This window comes from Lutra lutra, chromosome 10 (assembly GCF_902655055.1).
Source record: "Lutra lutra chromosome 10, mLutLut1.2, whole genome shotgun sequence".
Classification (NCBI taxonomy): Eukaryota; Metazoa; Chordata; class Mammalia; order Carnivora; family Mustelidae; genus Lutra; species Lutra lutra.
The window spans coordinates 81,137,396-81,161,185 of NC_062287.1; the positions used below are offsets into that span (position 1 = coordinate 81,137,396).

The window sequence follows — 23,790 nt, forward strand, 5'->3', positions numbered from 1 at the left end:
TAATAATTGAATTTATATTTAAAAAATAAAAGAAAAAAAAACAGACAACATTAAGCTAATGGCTTAATGACAAAGGGACCCCAAGGAAATTGTGTATGGTGGCTCTCCCTATGACAGATTCTGTGTGCACATCTGTAAACATGGAACTACCAGACTTAGAAGGAACCTCAAAGACCGCTACTGCATCTCATAATCTCCCAACCAGATTTTAGCTTGAGAGACAGGACTAAATTAAAAGGCCTAAAATGTTCCAACTTTTTAGGTTGTTTCAACTGTTTAGGTTGTTAAGTGGTTGTTTGCTTAAGTGGAATAGTTCCCAGGCCACATAAAATTCAAAGTACGTTTAATCAAGTATTTATTGCATTCAGAAGAAGAACAGGTCAAACAAGGCAGGTGAACAATATGATCTCACTGCAGCTCTCTGTACTTCCTATAGGAGAAGGAATGATTAAAACTTTATCAGTAGGAATATATGGATCATTTTCAGACTTGGTTCTAGTGCCATATATCCTGATCTAATCTGAAACACAAATCTATAAAATTCACATTTTATATAAAATAACAGTTGAAAGTATGTAAGGGGTACTAAAAAGACAGAAAAGCAAACACTGTAAAATCTTTATCTTTAATATACTGAGTAGCAAGGAACAATATTAGTATTTTATTCATGAAGACTACTTAAATAATCTTTACAACTTTGTGGGCACATATATGTACATTTGTACATCAAAGTATTTTTGGAAAGTAAAGTCCTATATATATGATTAAAATAATGTACGACCAAATATATCCTGGGCCATAATTTTATCACTTCTAAATTCTCTTTGTTTGAGAAGGAAAAACAATAAGGATAATTTAACTCACTATTTTCTAAAATGTCCTAATCAATTTGTAGCGTAGTAAAACTGATATATCAGCCACCAAGCCTACTTACAGATTATAAAGGGTAACAAATATTTTAGTAACTTTATTAAAACATAACCTTTTCTGCTGAAATTTAATATTTGCTTAGAAGACAAAAGAACGAAACAAAGAATTTTATTTTCTGCTTGCTGAAGGTATTTGGGTAAACTTAGGTTTCAGATGGTCTTCTGTCAAAGGTTTTAAATAAGTTTCTGAAAGGGCACTGGCAACAAATCCTTTTGAAAGGAGATTTGTCGATTCCATTTTCCTTGATTTTGAAGTGACTTATCTTAGACTTCCTTTTGAAATACTTCTTCCAAATTTTCTAACCATGTTTGGCTTTACTTTATGGATGCTTCTTTTATAGTCTAGAAAAGAAATAAAAAGACATATAAATATGGTAAAAGTATTCAAAAAGAATTCTCACTATTCATTCAAGTTATAAAAATTTGTTAAAATTATATCCATAAGAAGAAAAATTTATTCTTGAAATTCATAGTTGTTAACGAACATGATTTAAAATATAACACGAAACAAACATTAATAACATTGGTTTAAAAGTAGAAATTCATTTCTTCATATTCCCTACTGAGTTTTTAGTGTGCACATGTTTACACCCTACCCCCACCCTGGCAGGTATCAAATAACATCACTGAATAAACTATTACATTTAATTTTAGTTCCTTTGAACTAATGAAGACTATTCTACTAGCATTGTTTCTTTTTTGCATCACTTTTTTCCTCATTTTACAGATTACTTCCCTAAGGCTTCTAAACTTCCATATTTTTCCTATTTTTAGGAGTATAATTTGCATCTAGTACTTCCTTAAGTGCTAATCCTTATTTCTTTCACTTTTCTTATTTCTTATTTCTTTTACTGCCACCTCTCAAATGTCCATTCCTCTGGTTCTTCTTCAGGCTTCACAATGACTGTCTGCTCAATCAAGTGTTGTTAAAACAGGTGCCACTGACTTCTTTATGGCTCAGTCTCGTCTGCTATCCATTTTCTTGTCACATTAGGTTTTAGTTTTAGGGCCACATACTTTCTTGACAGTATTCTTATTTCTCAGTAAGTAGCAGTTACCTTCTTTCCCACTGATGTTCCTTTGTTTTTTTATTTGTACACTGTTAGCTGGAGAACTCAGTTGAACATATTCAAAGAAAGACAGTCTCAGTTTTCTCCTACTTTTTCTAGTAATTCCTCTTGCATATATAGGCATTTTCACTTGAATATCCTATTATACATAAACTGTTTCCTTCCCTTAAACTAGTACCTCTTTCTAGGTGCTCTATTATCCTTAACAATACATAATCTTTTAAAGTAGCTTTAACTCTTCTTTGTCCTTTGGCAAGCATTGCAGTTTAGTATCAACTCCTACTTCTTTCTATGTAGAATTATTTTATTCATCTCTCTTTATATATGAGATATTTGATGCACTTTACGCCATTCTTAGAAAATACGCATGTTAGAAAAACCAAATCTCTATTTGAGAAGTATCATAAATTTATTATTTGGTTGTACAATTATGATTTAGTGGAGGATTTTTTTTCAGGAGACCAATGGGGCAGTACATAGCCATACCAACTGCTAATACACACTGTTAAAACATTACTAACTTTGGTGTGCTAAACAAAATGATCATAGTAAATTTTATGTTTCAGGACATTTTTATTTGATTTTTAAAATTTGCACAAAAAGCGTTTCCACTGAACTTAAGGATGCCACTGGCTACCACAAGTAGTAAGGATTTATTGACATAGTTCGGCAAAGCTATTGAGAAATTTTATATTACTCTAATGAAAGAGCATTGACAGAAAAAAATAGCAATAGTTTTTTCATGTTATTCTTAGAAACACTCATTAACTCATGAAACCCCTTTAAATTCCAAGTGCTGTAATTACAATTTCCTTTAGGGAAGAAAACAAACTGGGTCTTAATGATCTTGCTATCTATCACAGAAACTAGCACATATCAGTGCATAGTAAATAAATATTTCTTAAATGAAGTCTTAGGAATTATAGTGTCAGAGAGACAGAGGTCTGGACACCAAAGCCCAGAAACTGGTTTGTGCTATATACCTCTAACTTCACTAAAGATGTGGTTTTGTTACTATAGATTCATGTCACTGCCATTTGCAATTGAGAGGATGTAGTCATCTCCATCAGCATCTTTTTCAACTTGATAATAGGAGTTACAATATGACTCTAACTAGGTACAGGCTAAAGCCTGGCCATACTTGTAAAAATGAGTCAGAGGGCAAATTATTAAAAATAGTAAGAGGAAAATTTCAAGTAGATAAAATTTATCTGTAAAATATAGGTATCATTAACCTATTAAATAATATATGTAGCTAATTATTTCAATTATTAAAATATTTATGAATTCTTCTGCAGTATGAGGCAATATGGACAACAAAAAGGATACAGAATATAAAGTTACAAGTCTGGCTCCACCATGAACTATCTGTGTGATCTCAGGTATTTTCTATTTTGTGTCTTTTTTTAAAAGATTTTATTTATTTATTTGACACAGAGAGAGAGAGAGAGAGAGACAGCGAGATAGGGAACACAAGCAGGGGGAGTGGCAGAGGAGAACCAGGCCTCCCACTCCCAGGGCCCTGGGACCACAACCTGAGCGGAAAGCAGACGTTTAACGACTGAGCCACCCAGGTGCCTGTCTATTTTGGGTCTTAGCCCTTCTTATCTGTAATATGGATAATCACACTTAACATCTAATAAATGTGATGAAAGGATAAAAGGAGATTCTAATGAAAACACTGTAAGAAAATGTAAAGTAGTATACGTATGTTTGGTAATCATGTTATTAAACATCAAATTAAGAGCTGAGACATACCCATTGTTGGTCTGTTTTCTTGTAAATCCTTTTCACTTGCATTATCTTGTCGAATGCGTTTGGCAAATCCAGAATTTACCTCGCCAGTTAATGAAGTATTTGATGCAGAACTGTAAGGAAAAACTTTTTATTTTAGTAAAGGATTTTTTGTAAGTTCTTTTTTCCCCATTATTTGGTAAGTTTTAATACATATTCTATATGCAATAAAGATTAAAGAGAAAGTGAAATAATAAAATAATAAGTTACAAAATCCCATAAAAATAATCGGAGGTACTAAAATACAGTTTTGGCGCATAGGGAAATTTGTTTTGATTTTAATGATATTTATTCAAATCGGAGATTATGATTGTAGGTATATGTAGCAATTCTGTAACAAAACATTTTCAGGGTGCTCTGCTAGAATATAAGCCAATACTACTATCCAAAGCATAGAGATAAAGAGCATCTTGCAAGAGGTGAAAAACCAAAGCTCATATTATAAATTTGGAGTGAGAATCTTAATCTGGAGAATCTAAACAAGTGAGATTGTTTGGAAACCTTGTTTTCAAATCAAAGCATGGTAATAGGCTTAGAATCTTTCTCTGATTACTACAATTATAGAAAATGAAATGGAAAGAATGACCTATTTTCATTTGTTTTATCTTAAAAAAATTATATCAATCTCATATACTAAAGGGTCAAATTTCCAACTCAATTCCAGTTGACATATTATTACTAAACACCTACTACTATGGTCTCATGTTATAGGATATACAAATAAGTTAGGCAGTAATAACCCCTGTTCTGAAAACTTACATAATGAATATGGTGGGGAGGGGCAAAAATAAGACAAATATACAAAATAATATAATGTAAAGTAAAACACAATGCTAAAGGTTTTCAAACTATAGGTTCCTGATTCTAAAAGTAGAGAAACAAAAAAACCAAAAAAACAACTGAAAGATTTTGTGGATGAGATGCCTTTTATCTGGGCCCTGAAAAATAACAGTCCAATCCTTTTTAACCCAAAGAGGATCAAGTTTTAACAGGTAGGGTTGGGAAGAGTGAGCATCCCCCCTCCATACTGATTCAAATAATCTAATTTTAAGGAGTTTCTGATTACAAAAGATATCATATACCATTTTACAGGTTGACACTAATTTGATTGTCAGTTGCATTAACACTTGGAGGTTTCCCATTTATGGCAACAATTAGCTCTTATGGTAACCAACCACATGGTAAACTGATGTGGGTGTGTTTGTGGAATACAGAGAAGATGAATTTGTTCTACGGTTGTCCAAAGAGGTTGAAAATGACAATTTAATATGATAGCAGAAAAAAAAAATTAGGCATGAGCACAATGAATGCTGGCAAAAATAATTCAACCTATGTACTTCAAGTTTTCTAGAGCCTGTAAGACAAATGATTAGGTGTAACAAGCAGTAATTTTACCTACTCTGTTCAAGAATATAAATGATATCTACCTAAAATGCTCACAAAAAAGTACTAGTATTATGAAAGCAAGGAAATTCAGTTGTAGAAAATCTCTATTCTTAAATGGTGCAAAACTAAGTTACAATAATTCTGTTTTGGATACTAAACACCCTTTTTGGATAACATATATACCAGCTAAGGCAAAAATTCTTTTTTGGTCATTTGGTGATTTTTCTTTAAATATACAGATCATTGGGGCGCCTGGGTGGCTCAGTGGGTTAAAGCCTCTGCCTTCGGCTCAGGTCATGGTCCCAGTGTCCTGGTATCGAGCCCCACATCAGGCTCTCTGCTCAGCAGGGAGCCTGCCTCCTCCTCTCTCTCTGCCTACCTCTGCCTCTCTGCCTACTTGTGATCTGTCGAATAAATAATAAATCTTTAAAAAAAAAATACAGATCATTGTCATTAGTTACTTTTGATAGGTGTTAGTTTTCCCAACAATATATATTAAAATTATTTTTATTATTTTATGGAATGATTTTTTCACTTTAGTTAGTTCTAGAACATCAGTGTTTACTAATAAATTGTTTTTTACTTGAAAGTTAGGCTTTTGAATAAATCTATCTGAAAGAAACTTCATGTTTCTAGGAATGAAAACAAAGCCTAATAAAATAAATTGTATATTTATATATATGTAAAATACATGCAAACATTTTTTAGGATTTAGATAAGATAATCCACTGCTGAAATGTTTAACACTCATGTTATAAATTTATTTTAGATTTATGTTGGATCATAAAGTAAGACTTAAAATTGGTATGAATGAAAATTCAAATTATGTTAAAGACTATATTAAGAAGAAATTTAAAGACTTCTCTACTTATGTGCCAAATTATATTTCTCTATTAATGAAAGTTAAGATTTAACCTTTTGTTCCCTTATATAAATAGTATGTTTTTGCTTAATTAACATTTGCATCTCATATTCTTTTAGTTGAGATAATTTCTAGTTGGAACCTTTAAATGTCTTTCAAAACAAACCAAAAATGTGTGACAAGTCTGAGACCCATTTCTGGGTGCTATGAAAGATTATGAAACAAACAAAAACCAACTAACTAAATACACAAAGCAAACAATCCCCCAAAACTTTGATTAATATAATTTATAAATAAAATTTTACATACAGATATATTATATTTATATATTGGGTAGGCTGATTTAGTTAAAATAGTATGATACAGTGATATTAAATGAATAAAAATTATTAAAAATTTAATATTCTCAATTTAAGTAGTAACTAAAAAATTGAGTTCTGTGGGTTTTTAGAATACCCAGTGCTTTTGGATTCCAAATTTTTTTTTCAGAGAGAAAAACTGATACAAACTAAATAAAATAACGATACACACGGAGACTTCCCTTCTAAAAAAAAAGTATTAGAATACACACCCCCCCCAAATATGTACATAAAGGTGCTAAGTGGAAAATACCAGAGTTTATTACTCTCAAACTCATGTAGGTTTAATTGGGGAAAAGGAAGATTAAAAAAAAGTAATTATGTACACTTCTAGCATTAATCTCTTTTAACCTTAGTTAATAGCAGGATCTAATTATTGGTACCAGAGGGAATGTAATAGAGCAATTAATAGGCTGTGAGAAATCCTACTTTCCTTATATGTCCTTTAATATTATTTCACAATATTAGTTGCTCATGTGGAAGCTCTTTAATTCATCTAAAACCACTCTGAATATACAGTTTACATACCTAGACATTTCTTGCAAAATCATTTGATTTTTATAATGATTATGTGTACATTTTAAATTGCTACTAGCTATAAGATTTTGCTACATCTTAGTTAACACAACAGAATTGTGAAGAACCAGAAAAGTCACCAACACTAATTAATGAAAGAATAACACAATCCACACAATGAAAATTAGTGTTAAGATGGTGATGGTTATTTACGGTCACTCATTAAGTGACTGATATCCATACATGAGCCAGACAAATTGCATCATTTAAATTTGTGCCATAGCAAAATACAGAATTTTAAATGTCATGGAATTAGTTAGAGGTATTCTGAAAAAGTCAGTCTACTAATTTTAAATCTACATTCCAAGACTCTGCTGTACTTTGGAGGAAAAGACAGATCCTAAATGCACCTGATAATACTCTATGTGGTACAAGTAGACTATTTGCAAATTTGTTTAGACTAGCCCAGATGAGAACAGGTTCATGGTGAAAAATAGGGAACTTATAATAAGATATTCTATCTTAGGATCTGGTACTCTTTTCCCCATAATCACATGTCAAAGAAAAAGAGTTAAAGCAAGTCAGAGCCATTTTACAATATAACCACTCACTATGTCTTGTCATTGCATTCAGTGTTGTGGCATGCAAAGACTATATAATGGACTTCATATCATATAACTCACTATATTTAAGATTCTTCCTTGTCTTAGATTTTTAGCTGGTTTATTGCCATGTACCTAGGTATATTTCTCTGTGTATTAATGTTGCTTGTAGTTTGCAGAACTTCTCAAATCTGTGATTATTTACCTTCTGTCATTTTGGAAAATTATTAGCCAGCCTCTCCTCAAACACTGTTTTCCCTCATTCTTTTTCTCATTCTTTCTGGGACTCAAAATATGTACATGCTAGACCTTTCTGGGTCCCATATATCTTTTTTAACTCTTCTCCATATTTTCTGTCTTAGCCCTCTGTACATTGGTTTAGATATTTTTCTGTCCACCTATCTTCCAGTTCACTAAACTCTCTTCTGCTGTATCTAATCTATTAAATATTTATTTATTCTTAATTTCAGTAGATTCTAATTTTTCAGTTCTAGAATATTCATTTGATTTATTTTAATACAATTCAATTCTTTGGGAAATTGCCACTATTTTGTTGAACTTAATCACAGTTAAATTTTTAAAGTCCCTACTTGATACTTTAACTATCTGAATCACTTATGGATATAGGCTTTTAGTCATTTGGTTCTGTCTACTGAAATACTTGGTAATTTTTGCTTACTTGCTAAACATGTAAAAAGACCCCAAAACTGTAGATGTTCTAGTTGTTATATTTCTCCAGAAGTGATTTAATTTTCTTCTGGCTAGCAGGCAGAACAGAGATAGATCACCTTGATCCAAAAGCGACTGAGTTAATCTGAAGTCTTTTTCAGGCTTTCAAGGACTGCTTTATTTCCGGTTTGCCCTACTACTAGAGCACAGGCCTTCAAGGGTATCAGATAAAATCCTGGGGGTTCAACAGCATCTTTTCTTCTCAATAATTCCTGAACAGTTTTTGTATCCTAGCCCCATGAGAATGTTAAAATTCTGCTTAATATTTTAGCTTCTTTCAGCTTTGTTTCTTGGCCTCTTATACCAGAGTTCAGAATGTGGCAAATATCTTAAGGGCAAAAGCTACAGACAGAATTATTTTGTTTTCCCAACTCAGTGAGACTGCTGATAGCTGCAGGCTTCCATTTTGTGCTTGGGTTCTATACTTGAAGCCATGAGTTGGCAAATATTAAATGGAAAAATGAGGCAAAGAAAGTTTGGCTCTCTACAGCTTGTCTTCCTTTCCTCTGGATCTTAGACCTTCAGGTCCTGGTTGTTTGGTTGGTCTCCAGGGCCTTGAAAGCAGCTGTTGGTTGTATTTATCACGTTTTGTAACTGTTTTTGATAGGTGGTTTGGTCTCATATAAGCTATATTGTCAAAGCCAGAAATATAAGTCTCTTCACTCATTACATTTTAGTCATATGTCAAAATCCATTAAAGTAAAACAATTTTAGAACTGAAGAAATTCATTAATGTACAAAAAGAAAAATACCAAATGAGTAAAAGTTGTCACCAGAAAAAAAATTAAAATTAAATGACATTTTTGGAGGCCAGAAGACTTTTCAATTTATTTTTAATAATCTGAGATAGAGAATACTTTTTGTAACTATCAAGTAAAATACTTGGACTTTATCAAGATCTGCCTTTGATAATATAAATCCAGTGCTGCATCCAGAGCAATTAATTATATGTACATTTAAACATGAATTCACAGTTTCATACAGGAAATAAAAAGGAGCTATAGGAAACAAAGTATAAAGATGATCTTATGTAAGCACTGTTTATGGTTAATTGTACCTTGTGAACTTCCGTTTCCTTTTGGCAGTAACAGTCATTGCCATGTAGGATGGTACTATGCTTGGTATAGGTAGAGGACGTTTAGTTGAGAATGAAGAGGCAAGCCTGTATATTAGATAATAAAAAATAAAAAGAGTAATTTTGATTTGTATTATGGAGAAAAAGGGGGCATACACTTTCATAATTAGAATACCATTTCATATGAATATATAAAGAAAAGTATTATTCTCGATCCTCTCTTACTTGCCCTGGGGTTTTCTTTTCTCTTTTTTATATCATAGAAAGAGTTGCTCTCAAAAGAGATTTCTGCATCCCAATAGCATAGAAAGGTGAACGTATCATTCTTCTCATATTTGGAATACCTGTTACTATACAGATGAAGTGTACAGGATATGAAAGGAGAAGTGAGACAAAATGAGAAGGATGTTTGCTTGGATGACGTGTAGTCAACCATACCTTGGAAATATAAAAATGTGAGATTTCCTTTAGTGAACATATTAATAAACAATAATAAACATAGTAATACTCCGATGATGGCTTATATCATCTAACTTTGGAGTATATAGAACAACTAAATATATCTTAAGGTTTCTTCTAGCCTACTGAGAGTCAATCAACTAAGATATCAAATTAAAGGCCTTAAAATACTGTGTTAGTGGATTAATATTTATAAAGACAAGATAAAATGAAGGTAAAACACTGACTTTTGTAATCAAGATTGTATACCCATGAAATAGACCTTAAATATAACTAAAGAAGAAAAAGGAAGCTATGGTTTAAAGGCTATGTAAATAACAAAACAAGAACAAAAACAAATGAATACTTGGCAAATACTCTTTTTTGTACCTTTGTAAAATGTTATCATTTGACAGTGATTCTTGTTCAGGTAATTTACTCTTAAAGCTCCTGGTGTCTTCACATATAGTAAATGTAGAGTCCAAATCTTCTTGTCTATATTCTTTTCTCCTGCTGAGAGGAGTATCTACTTCACATAACATTTTCAGAGAATTATCACTGTTTACACTTGAGCTGATGGTCTGAAAACCTGTAGTATGTGATGATGGTTTTAATAAAGTCACTACAGATGAATTTTGAGATGTTTTTCTATAGTCTTCTGGTGTATACACAATAGGTTGAAGTTCTTTGCTGAGAGAATCATTGAGCTGTAAACTTTCAGACAGTGCAGACTTCTGCGGATGTTTTGCTTTCAGGGGAGAAGGCATGAGCTTTCTTCGGGTTCTTTTTTGTGGAGGAATTTTAAGTAGATTAGATTCACCTGATGATGTGCCTATTCAATAAAATTAAAAAGAATCTCAATAATGGCACCTAGTTTTCCAATAATCCTATGAGGTAAACAACAATAACAACAACAACAACAATAAATAATAATAAAAAATAAAGTACATTTTCTGTCAACTGATGAAAATTTAAAAGAAAGCTGGAAAGAAAAACAAAAACATAGATTATTGATAATAATTTCAAATAACATTAATGAGCTCATTATAAAGATATTCTAGAACAGAAATAATAAATGGCTAATATCAATACTAATTTGTAGATATAGCAAAATTGAGGTTAGGGTAATCATGAAAACAGTTTTCCAACAAATTCTAACAAAATTCATAAGCAATTTCTTCCAAGCTTTTATGTTTCAGATTTCAGATAAGAAAAAAGTATTCAACAACCACAGGAATAGAGATTAGTAACTTATTCCATTAAAAACGTCACCAGTTTTTTGTTAATTGAGTGGAAGTCTAGTCTAAATTATCAGGAATGACAATGACCAATAAAATTCTAGGTGGATGAAAAAAATGAAATTTGTTATGATCTCAGGTACGGTGGTTAATTAAGCATTCTGATTGTTTCCTATGCCATACCCAATTCATAGATTTTTCAGAAACTAGATTAATACCTTAAGATAAATGAACCTAAGTTGAAGAGGTCAGAGTACTCTTGCATGAACCTCATCACTCTGTACAAGTTAAGTCTCCCCAATGTCAAGAGGTCACCAAGTTTAATGAACTTTTCTTAGCCCTATCGTACAACTTCTGAAGCTTTTCAAAATGATTTCCCTACTACCTCTTCAACATGCCACCTTATCTCCCTTCATCTAGTAAATGTATATATTTCCCTAAAGAAATACACTCTTAATTGTAATTATCCTCTTGCCACTACTTTTTCAGTCACGTGGGTCCAAATAACCAATTTTTACCTTTCCTCGCATTTTCCAACTTCCACCAATCCTAGCTTTCCTACACTTAAAATTAAGACATAATTCTGATCATGTCATTCTTCTGATTAAAAAATTCTAGTGACTTTAACATAAACATGATATCCAGAGATCGTCAGTAGGGAAATTCTTATTTCTTGGTCCAAAATTAAGAGACAAATTGTTTTGTTTAAACTTAAGTTTGAATTCCCACAATCTAGACATGCTAAAATATTTACCTTAAATATTTTAAAAAATATATAAAGCAATGATTGATTGCATAGATTAACAATAAACTTCATCAACTCGAGTACGCTCATCTTGTATTTCTTAGTTAACTTTTTATGTTTTGCCTGTTTCATTCATGGTGACTTCAGGTGCCTGACATGAAGTAACTTTGCTTCAAGTGTACTGTCCAGGAAAGAAACTACAATGTATATTTCTGCCTATGTTTTTAAATCATGCAATAGAATTCCCAATTGATGTTAGATTTGCTTTATGATATAATACTAACTTAAATAACACTGAAAGCTGAATAATTGTTATGTATTTCAATAAAGCAATTCAAACTCTCAACCAAGTTAGAAAATACACTTAATAACAATCACCAACAGAACATGCATTATTATTATTATGTTAGTTCATGACAGGCTCTACTATGGCTAGGTTGACAATTACCCTCTAGGAAAAACAACTGAAAAACAGGAAGAAAAATATGATCCCTGTTCTACTAAGGAATTTTACTTTTCTGAGAACTAGATAAATGAGATCCAGATCTTAAAATAATTTTCCACTCCCTTTAACATGACATTTGTCAAATTTTCCATTACCAGATATTTTTATACTAATGCTGCAGTGTAAAGACAAGTTACTTTTCTCCACTGTGCTGCTACCACCAATTTGGTGGCTATTAATAGCTGGAAGATTAACTTCTTTTCCCCTGAGAGGCAGCAGGGGTATATAGAAGATAGAAAACTATATCGAGGATAGAGAGCTGAACTAGGAGTCAGGAGACTTGGATTCTATTTCTGGCTTCAGCAACAACTCACTGAGTGACCTTGGACAACTCATTTAAGCAGTGTGAGCATTAATACCCCTCTTCCCCCAAAAGAAGGGGATACCACATGTACAGGGAATTTTCTAGGATTGGACAATATCTATAAAATACTTAGGGCTCGAAGAAAGGCTCTAGAAATGTAAATATGCTTCAACTGTTAGCATGAATACTTTCATACAGAAAGTTGTAATTTACTTTCCAGTATTCTATCAATACTTAAACCACAGTTATCATTAAAAGGATACATTTCAAACAATGTCTCACTTTCCATTTCTCAGTTAGCCAGTTTATCAAGGCTGATGATAAATTGTAATATAAACAAACATATTGTTAAATCACACACACCCAAGTGTTCTTTGAAAATGCAGGCTTCATAACAGTATTTTAAACTTAAAACATAATGGAACATGAAATCTCAAGACATAAGGATTATCCAGAGTCACTATTTTTCTTGTACATAGTATCTAGAGAGGGATAATTCCTGGAGTGGCATTGGGCAAATTCCCATGATAGTGGGCCACTTTCCCCCTACTGTTTGTAAAACAAACAAACATGGAAATGGAGGTCTTCCATAAGACACTGAAGAACTATCCACCTGTTCTCTGGGATAGTACGAATATACATCCAACATCAAATTTTGATATAATTAGACTAACAGTTTATCAGTAAAATCAATAGCAAAGTTAAAATGATGTATCTCTAGCCATAATTCTGCTCTCCAGGAAGGATAAATTTGGTAACTTGAAGGAGAAACATGGAGATGGGGTAGTTAATACAGATTCACACCATTGTTTTCCTGAGCCTGGAAGAAGAGATGCTACAAAAATACAGCATATGCAAAACACAAATCCAGAGGTGAACCATGAGAGACTATGGACTCTGAAAAACAATCTGAGGGTTTTGAAGGGGTGGGGGGTGGGAGGTTGGTGGAACCAGGTGGTGGGTATTGGAGGGTATTGGAGAGGGCACGGATTGCATGGAGCACTGGGTGTGGTGCAAAAACAATGAATACTGTTACGCTGAAAAGAAATTAAAAAAATAAAAAAAAAACCCACAAATCCACAGGGTTCTTTTCTTTTTATCCCTTCAACTTTTAGATACATACAATAATAAGGGGGCAGAAAACAGATGGTTAATTCAGGATTACTTAGGCTGACTAGTTGCTCAGAAAGGTTCAGAAGATAACCTGAGCAAAAACAAGATTTAAAGATTTAAATACAAACTCAACAGTCACTCTACTGTAACTACAAAGGGATTATGTCTCCATTTAATCCATGGAAAGTAAAAAAACACCAGAAGCTGATATTTCAGTTTGAATATGATTTCCAGAATATATAAATACAATTATATAACAATCATTCTCCTTTAGCTAGTTAGGCAATAAAGTACATTAAGTGGGTATGGCAAACTGGAGTGTTGGGTTAGGGGTACTGTACATTTTAATAGGCTTTCAGGAATATTGAGTATGCTAGCTCTATGTCTATAAAAGAGATCTGCTGTACTTTTCCATTAGAGGATGTACAGTAACTTTCCAGAAGACAAGGCTTGGGGTAGTTGTAGTTTCCCCCGATTCAGCCTGAGAAAATACTATCTAACAAGATTCTATGATTCTTGGGCCTACAGAGTAGAAATGATAAAGAAGGAACCTCAAGGCAGATTATAATTCCTTTAAAAAGTCTTCATAAAATGAGAAAAGGAATCATGTAGTTACAGACTTTCAGAACAAGGGACTCTAAAAGATGATGATAGTCAATAAAATACCTCAGTAATGTGGGTGTCACACAGGAGAGTATAGAAAACTAAAGTGCATTGTTGTAAGGTAGGCTCTTAAAAAGTGGAATAAAACGATTAGTTGCCACTTGGGAGCATAGCAAATCTTCTCTCCTGGGTCTTTCATCTAAAAAACAGCCCACTACACATCATATATTTGAGTATAGATGGTAGTGGGTAGTAATGTATCTTATGGTCTAGAAAAAGCAGTTTTGGGACTTTAACTCTCTAACACATTGTAGGTATACTGCATTTCTACTGACCTGAATGATTATGATTCATGGCATATATGTGAATATGTTGAAATTCATTTCCAGATAATAACAATAACCATCCTATCAATACATTTAGAAGAAGTCACTACTAATAATTTCAATCTAGGAACAATGTTTAATTATGAAAGAAAAAAAAAGTTTTCATCAGCTGTGGTACAAGAGAAACAACTAAGAGGATTATATCGGCATAAAAAGGAGTCATTGTTCATCCACTCAGTATTAAGCACCTGCCGTGTGTTCCAGAACTTTGATAGGTTTTGAGAATCTAGCAGGAAACAAGACATTTAAGAATTTACATTTTGAGGGGAAGAGGCAGAAAAATAATTTATCTTAAGATAATCCTGACAAATGAGTTGGAAAAACAATAAAACAAATGGAATAGAGGAGCGATGGGAGATAGGTGGGTATTAATTAGATGGCATGGAAGGTGATTCTAAAGGTGAGATGTGTGATCTGAGACTTGAATGGCTGTGGAGGAGTCAGTTCTACGAAGAGCTAGGGAAAGAAGCAGAGGAAACAGCAAGAGCAAAGACCTGACGGCAATAATAAATTTGTTGAACTCAAGGAAAAGAAAAAAGGCTAATGTTACTGAAGTGTAGTGAGTCAGAGAGAGAAGAAAAATGAGAAGAGACTAAAGAGATCAAAAGGGGCCAGCCTGTGTTAGGGTTTATGAACAAGATAAAGATCTGGATATATTCCAAGTGCAAAGGGATATCTGTGGAAGATTATTTTAAACATGGGTTTGATAAGATCTGATTTATGTTTTTAAGAAAGACTGCCTTGCTTATGGTGTGGAGAACAGAATATAAGTGGGTAAGAGAGGAAACAAAGAAATCAGTAACACATTATAGCTATAGCTAAGGCAAAACATAATGAGAACCTGGACTAGACTGGTAATAGTAGTGATTGATGTGGGAAGGCTGTTATAATCAAATAACCAGATTAAAATTACATAAAGTAGATTCAAAACATTTTCAGTGACATACATGGGTGTGATTAGCTGCCCAACAACCAGGACCAAAGGTAAGTTCACACAAAGCAGTAGTATTTTGTATAATTTAATCAACAGAAATGGACAACTTTCAGTGAAACCATGAACCATTTTTATATGAGTAATTACAGAAAAGTTCAAAAGGTCCTAAATGTCATTTCCTCAAATTTGACATTCTCTTGTTACTGACATCCCCCTTTCCCCAGCCCACTCATTTCATTTGAGGTCCTGTACTGAGGAGCTATGACCCAAGTAAATGCAGGTGTCTTGGAATCTCCTTCCTTCCCTGTCTAGTTTGCATGTTCATGGACTTGAGCAGCAGATACTCTCTGGGGTTTGAGGATACAGTTACTTATTCAGAGATGATGGCTGTATCATCATACTTGGGTAGTGGTGAAAAGGGAAGAAAGGGAGAGAGGCTAAGTAGGAAATTGTTCTAGAAAAGGGTAGCAGAAAGAAAATTACTGAAAATGGACTCTGGCTCCTAGGAATTTGTGCGAAGGGAGGGAAAGATTTAAGTTAACAGCATAATACAGAAAGAGCACCCTTGTTTAGGTTAAGCACTCTACTTTCTCTGCAAATTCATCACTAAACACCCTCAAACCACTGACATGGATTTATCTTCAGTTCTAGGCATAGATCTACTATGATTTCAGATATAAAGACTGGCTGCTCCACTCTCAGTATCTTGTTAGTTGTTGCATTTACTTCCTTAAAAAGCAGCCACTGTCTTCTAATCCATAATTAGTGAGGATTCAAAATGCAAAATATGGTCCTGTAATGAGTGCATTTTGATCATATAACACATGATACATATGCTATGAGAACCTTCTCTTTTGGATAGGGGAGGAAGACAGAAAGGAATTGAATACTTGGAAAAATTTCTCACTGGAATAGTTACTTGGTTGGCTTTGCCTTATATATGTCACTTTACTTTAGAAACACCCATAGTATAAGAAGGGCTATGAAGGTTAACTTTGCAAAAGACGAATCATTTTTAACCAAGATAGTAACTTTAGGAGAGACATCTAGCTTCCTTTCCAGATTTCCTTTAAAACACCATATACTATAACAAAAATAGGAGGAAACTTTTTCTAATACTGGTAATAAGGGAAGAATATCATCTGCACCCCAGGATATTTGGGGACTTTAGGAAGGATACTATGTAGCTAGAATTGGAATAAAGGGAGGCTTGGGGGAAGAATAACATAAAAATATCCCCCCAACTTTATTGTTCAGTGCTGTCCCTGGGACTTCAGAAAAAGACACTGGCTAAATGTTACTAGAGCCCCTAAGTAAGGAATAGGGATGAGGGAGTAGGTGCGGTAAAAGGAGAAGGTGAGACAAGGCTACGGGATACAGTAAAATGGTAATATCTGAATACTAGCAGTAGCATTAAGAGGCCCCCAAATCCAGTCCTGGCCCAGCTGTCTCAGTATTGAAAGAAACACTGACCAGAAAGGGCCCAAAACCCTGGGCCTTGCTCCCAGCATTGGTGGCTACACCATATACGGATGAGAATCTCTTAGGCAAAAAGGCGAAGTTTCTAGCTTAGACTACCTACGGCTCTGGTTCCTGTTCTATACTCTTGGGCTGCTGATCCATGAAAAGGAATGCATTTGCCAACACCCCATTTCTGGACCTTAATTTCTACTGATTATCAGTTATATTAAGTACTTATGATAAGTGTAGAGGGAACTTCATTGGATCTGTAAAAGGATAATATAAAACAATGGCATATAGACTTAGGCCTTCTGATAACCCAGATGCATGTTCTTCACCCCTACACAAGATTGAGTCTCTACCATAGGGAGAATTAAATCAATTAGGGTAAGGATAAATAAAACATGTGACATTCACAATTTCATTGTTATTTAAAGTCATAAATCTATGAATTAATACTCATTAAGTAGTATGTAAATTCTACTTACAGCATGGTCCTAATTTTTAAAACAAATAAAAAGTTCACCCAAAACAAATCAAAGCATACACATACAGATTCTGTAAACAAAAGAGGGGGGGAAAGTCACAGAAAACAGAACAGAAGAAAATATGGCATAATCTATAAAATATTAGCATAGATTATGAATGGAAAAATTCTGAGTGATCTTATTTTCTTCTTTAAGCATTTGACCACTTTTAATAATAAATATATATTGCTTCTTTAAAATTATAAATAACAAAAAAATTTTTTTAAAAATGAGCAATGTAAGGAGTGGGACAAAAGTGAATAAAAATCTAGCTCTCTCAAGCCTCAGAAAGTCTCTGGTCTTTGAAGGTATAGGGTGATGCTAAACCAGAACTGACTGAAAGTCTGCATAAGGAAGTTGCAGCCCCCAAAATCCCTTTACCCCATCACAATCACCTGTACTGATAGGTGACTGTTCCTTTGTCACCCTGTTAGAAGACACAAGTTACTCTCTGGGCAAATTGAGACTTATGGCCAACATGCACAGCTAACACTAGCGGTTTTTAATAATTTCTCAATAATGAATGTATAAAATTTTTCTCTTACTTCTTTCAAGATACTGGTGTTGGGCTTATACATCTCCTAAATGTGAAATCAGAGTTCTTTATAGATAAACTCTAATAATAAAAAGACCTAAGTATTGACATTTTCAGGCTCCCCCAAACTGACTGTTTCTGGATATCACCAAAAATCAAAGCTGAAAGACCTAACTATGGACACAGAATACAACCAGGGTTACCAGATATTTGAGGATATGTCTTTCAACATGATAGAACATAGAACTACATACAGAAAAAAAAAGTGAAAGGAAATAGACATTGTAGAAATAGAAGAGTATATTAGAATAATCATAATTAGTGTCTTCAGAAAGATAAAATATTGCATTCATCAAATAGAAACAAAGTGCTATGGAAAGAAACCCTGACTTACTAAAAAGAGCTCTTAGAAATTTAAAATATGAGAGGGAGGAAAAAACTCAAAAGAAAGCTTGTATGATAAAGTCGAGGACATCTCCCAGAACAAAAGAGGTAAGTACTAGAAGGCAGATAAAAGAATTAAGGATCAATCCAGGAGATTCAACATCAGATTAGTAAGTGTCCAAAGACAGAACAGAAAGTAGGGAAGAAACGTATATATATGGAGGGATATACATGTGCATAAATTCATATAGGAACATTTCTCAGAGTGAAAAGATAAAGATTTTTCAGGGAGAAAGGCCCAGACTATTTAGTACAATGAGGTTAAAAAAAAAAAAAAAAAAAAAAAAAAGGCCAACACCAAAGCACATCATTGTGATATTTCAGAAAACTAAGGATAAAGGGAAAATCCCAAAATCTTCCTGGGAGGGAAAAGTCAGACATAAAGTATGGAGAATAAAAATGGCACGTCAGTTAACAACAGCACTGGGATCTAGAAACCAATGGAGCAATGTCTTCACAGGTCTCAAAAAATTTATTTCCAACCTAGAATTCTATACCTAATCAAATAACAAGAAAATATATTGCCAAACATGCACTATCTTAAAAAGGTTTGCTTCCTGTGGACCCACTGGAAGAATCTACTGGAGGATGTAGTTCTACAAAATAAGAATCAGAAAGAGGATGAGAATAAAAGCAAATACTACTGGGGTGCCTGGGTGGCTCAGTGGGTTAAGCCTCTGTCTTTGGCTCAGGTTATGATCTCAGGGTCCTGGGATCGAGCCCCCGCATCCTGCTCTCTGCTCAGCAGGGAGCTTCCCCTTCTCTTTCTGCCTACTTGTGATCTCTCTCTCTCTGTCAAATAAATAAATAAAATCTAAAAAAAAAAAAAAAAGCAAATACTACATATGGAAACCACAAAGCAATACAAGAAAGAGAATTTAGGGGCGCCTGGGTGGCTCAGTGAGTTAAAACCTCTGCCTTCAGCTCAGGTCATGATCCCAGGGTCCTGGGATTGAGCCCCACATCAGGCTCTCTGCTCAGCAGGGAGCCTGCTTCCCTCTCTCTCTCTGCCTGCTTCTCTGCCTACTTGTGATCTCTGTCAAATAAATAAAATCTTCAAAAAAAAAAGGGAAAGAATTTACATATTTTATTTTAGCATAACAGTAAACAATATTTTCTTAAAAACACTCTACACATTTACTTTTAAAAAACTGAGATGGGGGGGTGCCTGGGTGGCTCAGTGGGTTAAAGCCTCTGCCTTCGGCTCAGGTCATGGTCCCAGGATCCTGGGATCGAGCCCCACATCGGGCTCTCTGCTCAGCAGGGAGCCTGCTTCCACCTCTCTCTCTCTTCCTGCCTCTCTGCCTGCTTGTGATCTCTGTCTGTCAAAATAAATAAATAAAATCTTAAAAAAAAAAACAACTGAGATGGGGTAGGGGAGGAAATGTATGTATCATGTGAAGGTATGAATTCGTTATTGTCCAAAATAAAAAATTTGCAGATGATATCTAAAATTGGAAAAATGTAATTTGGAAATTAAAAGAAAAAAACAGAAAACACAGCTAAAAGGGGAGTAAGAGGGAGCGCCTGGGTGGCTCAGCGGGTAAAGCCTCTACTTTCGGCTCAGGTCATGATCTCAGGGTCTTGGGATCGAACCCCATGTCGGGCTCTCTGCTCAGCAGGGAGCCTGCTCCCTCCTCTCTCTCTGCCTGCCTCTGCCTACTTGTGATCTGTCTGTCAAATAAATAAATAAAATCTTTAAAAGGGGAGTAAGAATTGGGAATGAACAGCAAAACGGCAAGAATATTTCCATAAATATGACAGTACCTGTTAGCTTTCTCAACTATGGATGCATATTTCTTTTATAAATTTATAAACTGAATTTTAAAAGCAGGTGTAGAGGGGAGAGAAGGAAGAGGGGGAGGCTGATGGACACACATGGACACACATCTATGAGCTTCTAAGGAAAATAAAATAATTAGGCTCTGGGGCTATAAAGGAAAAAGTAGACCAAAACACATATCTTGCTTATTCTGGGAAAGCTCTACTCAAAATCTATGGACTCTGAGTCTACCAAAGTCTAGCCAAAGCAATGAAGCTTTACATTCAAAAGTCTAACTGAAATAATGCAAGCAAATAACATGAACGGAATGGGCAAAGAGAAGAGCGTATGAATGTTCTAGGCCTAGGGAATGTAGAAGAGATCTCTTCGTAGACCACTCCCTATAGGTTTACTCCCTACCTCACACCCCACCTCTTGTTTTCCCTGGCATATAACAAAAAACAAGGGAGAATGATCACCAACTGGTACAATTTAAAGAGGGTTAATAAAAATGTGAATCAATCATCAGAAATAAATCATTCAATATAGTGAGTAAAGAGTGAAATAGATTTAAAGTCATGAGTTCCAGAACGAAGCAAAATTCCTTTTTTTCAGGGAACAGGTAAACTGCCTGTGAAATCTTAATGGCAACAAATTTAATTTTGTTATATCCAAAAGTTTATAAAGAATAATAGCAGAAATAAAAATAATGTTTAGGATAGCAAAATCTCTAAGAAGTAAAAGACAGACTCTGTATAAGGATATGGATTTAACCAATTTGTTTTCAGATATTTTAAATGTCCTTAAGATCTCCAGCTTTAGTTACCATAGTTGTGATACCTATCTTTACTTTCACATTTAGATTTCATGATGACAAGATATACTTTAATTTCTTTTTGTTGAGAAATATTCAGATTACTAAACAGAAAGGATGTCACTTTAAGGATCAGCAAATTTTCTAGACTATTTTCTTTTTTTTTTGATAAAGTTAAATTTATTTTATTTTGATTAAACTATAATTAACATACAGTGATATATTAATACCAGGTGTACAATTCAACAATTCTACATATTTCTCATTGTGTATCAAGACAAGTATATTCTTAATCCTCTTTATCTATTTTATACCCTTCTCCAACCTACTTCCCCTCTTTACTTAAGAGTTTAAGTACCAATTTTTTCTCTGTACTTCAGACGACATATCAGATAAAGGGCTAGTGTCCAAAATCTATAAAAAACTTAGCAAACTCAACACCCAAAGAACAAATAATCCAATCAAGAAATGGGCAAAAGACATGAACAGACATTTCTGCAAAGAAGACATCCAGATGGCCAACAGACACATGAAAAAGTGCTCCACATCACTCGGCATCAGGGAAATACAAATCAAAACCACCATGAGATATCACCTCACACCAGTCAGAATGGCTAAAATTAACAAGTCAGGAAATGACAGATGCTGGCGAGGATGCGGAGAAAGGGGAACCCTCCTACACTGTTGGTGGGAATGCAAGCTGGTGCAACCACTCTGGAAAACAGCATGGAGGTTCCTCAAAATGTTGAAAATAGAACTACCCTATGACCCAGCAATTGCACTACTGGGTATTTACCCTAAAGATACAAACGTAGTGATCCGAAGGGGCACGTGCACCCGAATGTTTATAGCAGCAATGTCTACGATAGCCAAACTATGGAAAGAACCTAGATGTCCATCAACAGACGAATGGATAAAGAAGATGTGGTATATATACACAATGGAATACTATGCAGCCATCAAAAGAAATGAAATCTTGCCATTTGTGATGACGTGGATGGAACTAGAGGGTATCATGCTTAGCGAAATAAGTCAATCGGAGAAAGACAACTATCATATGATCTCCCTGATATGAGGAAGTGGAGATGCAACATGGGGGGTTGAGAGGGGTAGGAGAAGAACAAATGAAACAAGATGGGAGTGGGAGGGAGACAAACCATAAGTGACTCTTAATTTCACAAAACAATCTGAGGGTTGCTGGGGGGAGGGGGGTTATCGGGGGGGGGGTGGGGTTATGGACATTGGGGAGGGTATGTGCCATGGTGAGTTCTGTGAAGTGTGTAAACCTGGCGATTCACAGACCTGTACCCCTGGGGATGAAAATATATGTTTATAAAAAATTAAAAAAAAAAAACAACTAGACTATTTTCAACTTAACCAGAGTTTATAAAATTCTAAAACACAGTCTGGGAATTACCTGGAGAGGAATTGTTCACTGAAAAATAACTTTGGAATTGGTTTACTTAGAAGGGTCTAATAAAGTTACCCTGACATTCAAGATGATCTTTTTAGGCTTATTAACAGTTCACATAGTTTGAAGGTACCTATTAATGAAGTAATAATATAATGCACCTGATTGCTGCTTTTTTAGAATCACAAAGTTTTCTTAAAAGTAAAATTTAACAAAAATACATATACAACATTAGAGATTTATTGATAAACTTCTAGTTTGGAAAGAGGTGGTGGAGGTTATGTGATTAAATAACATAACTTTTCAAAATAATTATATGCTACAATTCAAAACAGGATTTTAAAAGTAATGACAGACAGGGCTACTGAAAGATATAGAAGAGCTTCTGTTCTAAAACTTGCAGCAAGTTTTGTTTAATGAGTCCAATCCTAGTTTTTGTAATACTTATCCATTAATAGTTTACGAAACATCTTAAAATATTTATATGATGCTTTAAGGCATCTTATATACAACTGAAAATGTGCATTTCAGGATAAAGTGGTTAGTGTTCTATTCTTCTGTTCTTGCATTATGGCTAGAGATTCCCGCTTCAAAAAGTTTGTTTACTGTAAGTCCATAGAGAGACTTAAAAAGGAAGTCAGACAGAAACATTTTGTTGAGACTGCCAAGTTTTAGAAGCCTTTCAAAAGACTTTTATGTATTAAAACCACTTTTTTTTTTTTAAAGATTTTATTTATTTGACAGACAGAGATCACAAGTAGGCAGAGAGGCAGACAGATAGAGAGAGAGGGGGAAGCAGGCTCCCTGCAGAGCACAGAGCCCGATGTGGGGCTCGATCCCAGGACACTGGGACCATGACCTGAGTCGAAGGCAGAGGCTTTAACCCACTGAGCCACCCAGGTGCCCCTTAAAACCACTTTTAAAATGAACTCCAAACGCAAGCACTGAAGTTGTAGATTAGATGGAAAAAAAATACAATTTTCATCTGTGATTGTCCAGATTCTAACATAATATCACCTGGATTACAATTTACATACATTAATATTTATGTAGTTTGTACAGTATTATACAGAATAAAGTACGCTATTAATATAAGCCATGGCTTAAAAATAAAAATAACAACAGTGAAAATCATTATGAAATTGGAATGATTTGCCTGCCCGCTAAATTACATTTGCTAAGTGGTTAAAAGAAATTATGAATAAATATTTGATCCCTGGTTAAGTGGTTAATGAAGAGGTGAAAAAA

General features: G+C 34.2%; 1 protein-coding gene across 3 annotated transcripts in view; it reads right to left on the bottom strand.

Annotated features, from left to right (window-relative positions):
- Positions 1–342: 342 nt before the first annotated feature.
- Positions 343–23,790, bottom strand: part of KIF18A (kinesin family member 18A) — an 84,479-nt gene continuing 61,031 nt past the window's right edge. For all 3 annotated transcript variants that reach the window (XM_047690350.1, XM_047690349.1, XM_047690352.1), the window contains 4 exons: positions 10,151–10,592; positions 9,305–9,409; positions 3,758–3,867; positions 343–1,271 (listed from right to left, as the gene is read on the bottom strand). In XM_047690350.1, coding sequence (XP_047546306.1) covers positions 1,189–1,271; positions 3,758–3,867; positions 9,305–9,409; positions 10,151–10,592 — 740 coding nt within the window. In that variant the 3' untranslated portion in view covers positions 343–1,188. The remainder of the gene's footprint in view (positions 1,272–3,757; positions 3,868–9,304; positions 9,410–10,150; positions 10,593–23,790) is intronic.